This window comes from Macrobrachium nipponense, chromosome 37 (genome assembly GCF_015104395.2).
Source record: "Macrobrachium nipponense isolate FS-2020 chromosome 37, ASM1510439v2, whole genome shotgun sequence".
NCBI lineage: Eukaryota > Metazoa > Arthropoda > Malacostraca > Decapoda > Palaemonidae > Macrobrachium > Macrobrachium nipponense.
Window position 1 is genome coordinate 37,363,114 of NC_061097.1, and position 5,000 is coordinate 37,368,113.

The window sequence follows — 5,000 nt, forward strand, 5'->3', positions numbered from 1 at the left end:
AGTAATACCTATCAAAACGGGTTTCCTTAAGTATTTACTTATAATGGAATATCACCGGATCTTGATGTTAAGTAAATTATTGAAAGAATGTATTAAAATACTTTATTTTTACTTATTTAATTGAAGACGACCTCTTCCAATTGCCGAAAAATATAACTAACTTAATCATATATTTGCTTATAATTGAATATCACCTGATCTTGATATTCAAGTAAATTCCATTAAAGTCTTTCAAGATCTTGAAATTAAAACGAATAAAAATTTTGTAAAATGACTTTTTTATTTAGTTGTGGATTTGGATCTATATGTTCCTAATGTTGAAAAATATTTGCAATACAGGAATTTTTTTTGTTTAACATTTTTTACAGCATTCAACGATTACTGAGTAAACTCTATAAAAATCTATATAATTCAGTCAGTGCCTTTATAAAATATTTAGTGGTACAACAGTTTTTATTTCTTTTTATTTTTTTTCTCTGTCAAGCTTGAGAATATTCAATAAAACGATAATGGTGCCAATAACCTCTAAATGTACTATTACTTTTGTTTTTTGTTTTTTGCAAGCTTGGAGTTTACCATTTCGTAAGCCGTAATAATATCATATTTATATATATATATTTTTGTAAGAGCATATTCTGTAACAGCACACACACACACACACACACACACAAATACACACACACACACACACACACACACACACATATATATATATATATATATATATATATATATATATATATATACTAGTACACAAATTTTTATATATATATATGTACTAAATGTATATATATATATATATATATATATATATATATATATATATATATATATATATATATATATATATATACATGTATGTATATATATATATATATATATTATATATACTATACGAATATACATATCTATATATATATATATATATATATATATATATATATATGGTATATATATACTATATATATAAAAAGAGTAAGAGAAACACAAACAGACAAAGAGAAATAGGTGAACTATGAGTGTAAGCAGGAGAGAGAGAGAGAGAGAGAGAGAGAGAGAGAGAGAGAGAGAGAGAGAGAAGAGTGAACAACGCCCCTAGAGGAATGTAGCATAATGAGAATCAATACTCTACTACTTTGGCTCGCGTCTTTGTTGACATTTCAGCAGCTCGTATCTCCAACAGCCAGAGATTCAGAAGTTGACACTTTCCTGCCTTTCAACAACAAGCATTTTCGGGGTGAGGGTGCTGGCCCCATGCCCTCCTCGACACCGTCTCTTTGCGTTTTGGGGTGTGTGAGTGTTTATTTACGCGCATGCGCGGTTTAGGCTTAATTTAGATGGCTAGATGTTGCTGGTACGTTTCTATTTGTCTAGAGGCTTCAAGATATTGATTTGAATGACGAAGTAAGTTGATACGAATTATTATTATTATTATTGTTAAAGATGATGGCAGCATCAGTGGAATTGATTTTATATATGGTTTTTTCAATTCTTCTTATTATTCTCTTCTCATCAGGGCTGATATTTGCTAATAGCTGGCCGATGTTCATATCTCGGTGAAAGAAATGTTTTCTAAAAATAATAATTTATTGATATGATAACAAAAGTGGTTAACAAATCTTAGTCTAAGGGTGTAACGGAATTCCAACGTTTCCAACCGTATCATCGGTTCATTTTCAAGGAAAGGTGAGCTTGAACTGATTGAAATGGGGTCGTTCGGCGGTATTTATTGTGTCCCAGGTGCTCTGTCTGATGGGCGCTGCATTTTCATTGGCTGAACAGAGGATTAAGTCCCTGAGTCAAGCCGTCTTGCAGAGGTGGAAGCTCGCACTGCTCTTCTCGTGCGGACGCTGGAGACTGGGAGCGTAGTATTGGGAAGGTCATTGCCGATAGACGGGGGCACCTGATTGGCCCGTTCGATCGGCTCTATGGTGCTGGCGGGCGGCGCCCTTCGTGCCACCGTCGGGAGGAGTGAAGTCTCTTGGGTGGTGTTGAGGCTGGGTCTCTCCTTCCCGATGTGTAGGGCCTCCAAGAGGCGGAGGCGACGGTGGTCTGCTGCCTTATCGATAATTCTGATATTAGGAATAATGTCATTCCTAATTATCCTGGTATTGTGGACGTTTTTGGCATGATTATGGATGGCGCCTTCCTGAGCGTGGCAGGAAATTTGTACAAAAAAGGCCCCTTTCTCCACCCACAGAGGACATATGTACACACAGAAAGACGGAGTAGCGATGGGTTCTCCCCTCGGAGTACTTTTCGCGAACTTCTACATGGGTGCTGTGGAACGTCGGGTATTCGCCAACATCGAGAAGCCGTCTATGTACGTCCGGTATATTGACGACACTTTCATCAGCGCCAGCACGGTGGAAGAAATAGAGCGCCTGCGACAAGCCTTCCACGACCACGGCAGACTCAACTTCACCATCGAACATTGCCGTGACCGTCGCCTCCCCTTCCTTGACGTCCTCGTCGGGCAACAAGAGGAGCGCTTCGTAACACAGGTGTATACGAAACTCACGAACCTGGGCATGTGCCTGAACGGCGAGAGCGAGTGTCCAGAGAGATACAAGCGCACTGCGATCAGCGCCTTCATCAGGAGAGCTCTCTCACACTGCTCTTCGTGGAAGGACACGCACACTGAATTAGAACGTGTTGCCCAAGTTTTAATTAACAACGGGTAATTCCAACCGGGACATCACTAAATGCATTCGCAGAAACATCGATAAGTGGTATCAGCAGGAGCCTCGTCCCGCCGCCCTTGAAGACGTCACTCTCTTTTACAAGGGAGTATTTCATAAGAAATACAAAGAGGACGAGCGAGCCCTTCGTACCATCATAGAAAGGAACGTCTCCCCCACGGACCTGCGAAAAAAGTGAAACTAATAATTTACTACAAGAGCAAGAAGACCAGTGGCCTGATTATGAAAAACAATCCAGCCCCCGTGTTGCAGGACCCTCTCAAGAAAACTAACGTTGTCTACCAGTACAAATGCCCTGTCCGGGAATGCCCCGGCGCTACATTGGTATGACGACTATGCGATTTTCGAAGAGGATATCCTGCCACGCTCAGGAAGGCGCCATCCATAATCATGCCAAAAACGTCCACAATACCAGGATAATTAGGAATGACATTATTCCTAATATCAGAATTATCGATAAGGCAGCAGACCACCGTCGCCTCCGCCTCTTGGAGGCCCTACACATCGGGAAGGAGAGACCCAGCCTCAACACCACCCAAGAGACTTCACTCCTCCCGACGGTGGCACGAAGGCGCCGCCCGCCAGCACCATAGAGCCGATCGAACGGGCCAATCAGGTGCCCCCGTCTATCGGCAATGACCTTCCCAATACTACGCTCCCAGTCTCCAGCGTCCGCACGAGAAGAGCAGTGCGAGCTTCCACCTCTGCAAGACGGCTTGACTCAGGGACTTAATCCTCTGTTCAGCCAATGAAAATGCAGCGCCCATCAGACAGAGCACCTGGGACACAATAAATACCGCCGAACGACCCCATTTCAATCAGTTCAAGCTCACCTTTCCTTGAAAATGAACCGATGATACGGTTGGAAACGTTGGAATTGGAATTCCGTTACACCCTTAGACTAAGATTTGTTAACCACTTTTGTTATCATATCAATAAATTATTATTTTTAGAAAACATTTCTTTCACCGAGATATGAACATCGGCCAGCTATTAGCAAATATCAGCCCTGATGAGAAGAGAATAATAAGAAGAATTGAAAAGACCATATATAAAATCAATTCCACTGATGCTGCCATCATCTTTAACAAAACATGTTTGAGAGAGGGTCTCCTACCTTCATATATTATTATTATTATTATTATTATTATTATTATTATTATTATTGTTGTTTATATGACTCAGTAAATTAAAGACATGAAATTATTAATGAAAATTGTAATAACCATTATTTATTATTATTATTAGTTTAAATAAGCAGACTTTGAAAAAATAAATATAATAATTATTATAATTGGTTTAACTAGGCAGATTAAAGAGCGAACATAAGATTATAATTATAATTTTTGTAAGTATCGCTATAGCAAAGCAGATTAAAACACGGGAATTATATTTGATAATAATAATTATTGTTCTAACCAAGCAGACAAAAAATAAAGAAAGAATATCATTATAATTAATATTATTGTTTATGCTTTAGCTAGGCAGATTTAGACAGTAAATAATAATAATAATTATTCTTATTTCTATCATTGTTTTAATCATATTTAAATAATAAAATTTTCTATTTTTTTTATTGCAATTTGCCTTAAAAAATGTTTAGATAAATATTTCAAAACAGGAAATTTGCAAATGTATAAAATAAGCCAAACCACACAGCAAGACTCTATTGCCAAAAAAATTAAAACAATTTTAACACTCCGATTAAAAAAATAAGCATTCAAATAAAAAAAAAAAAAAATTGTAACTCACGAAAGTTTCCGCGGATAAAGGGCTTTTATTATCACAGCGGTTCGGTGACATAGTATTTACTGTGGATTTCTTGTTAGCTTTCTGTAAAATAAATACTTGGTGTATATATGTATATATAACACACACACACACACACACACACATATATATATATATATATATATATATATATATATATATATATATATATATATATATGTACATATATTTACACACACACATATATATATATACGTATATATATATATATATATATATATATATATATATATACGTGTATATATATATAATATATATATATACATATATATTATACAAATATACATATATATTATTTCCCCCAAATCGATTGATTTCAAATCCAATTCCTTATTTCAATAATTACTATCAAATTTTTTTTCCTAGACACAGAAAGCTACCCATTAATTTTTTTTGTTTTTAAATCAAGATTAAAAATAAAAAGGATTCTTTAAATATTCATCAATGAGTTAAGAATTGGAGTCATGAACATTTTTCTGAAAGTATCTAAAATGTTTCATTTATATC

At 36.0% G+C, this 5,000-nt stretch overlaps 1 protein-coding gene across 3 annotated transcripts in view; it reads right to left on the reverse strand.

Annotated features, from left to right (window-relative positions):
• LOC135209149 (calpain-A-like) overlaps positions 1-5,000 on the reverse strand; it is a 57,042-nt gene that overhangs the window by 31,027 nt on the left and 21,015 nt on the right. Inside the window, exon 2 of one of the 3 annotated variants that reach the window (XM_064241809.1) lies at positions 4,455-4,535. The exons of the other annotated variants lie outside the window; for them this stretch is intronic. Within the exon in view, the coding sequence (XP_064097879.1) occupies positions 4,455-4,505 (51 nt within the window). The 5' untranslated portion in view covers positions 4,506-4,535. The remainder of the gene's footprint in view (positions 1-4,454; positions 4,536-5,000) is intronic. 3 annotated transcript variants of the gene reach the window in all.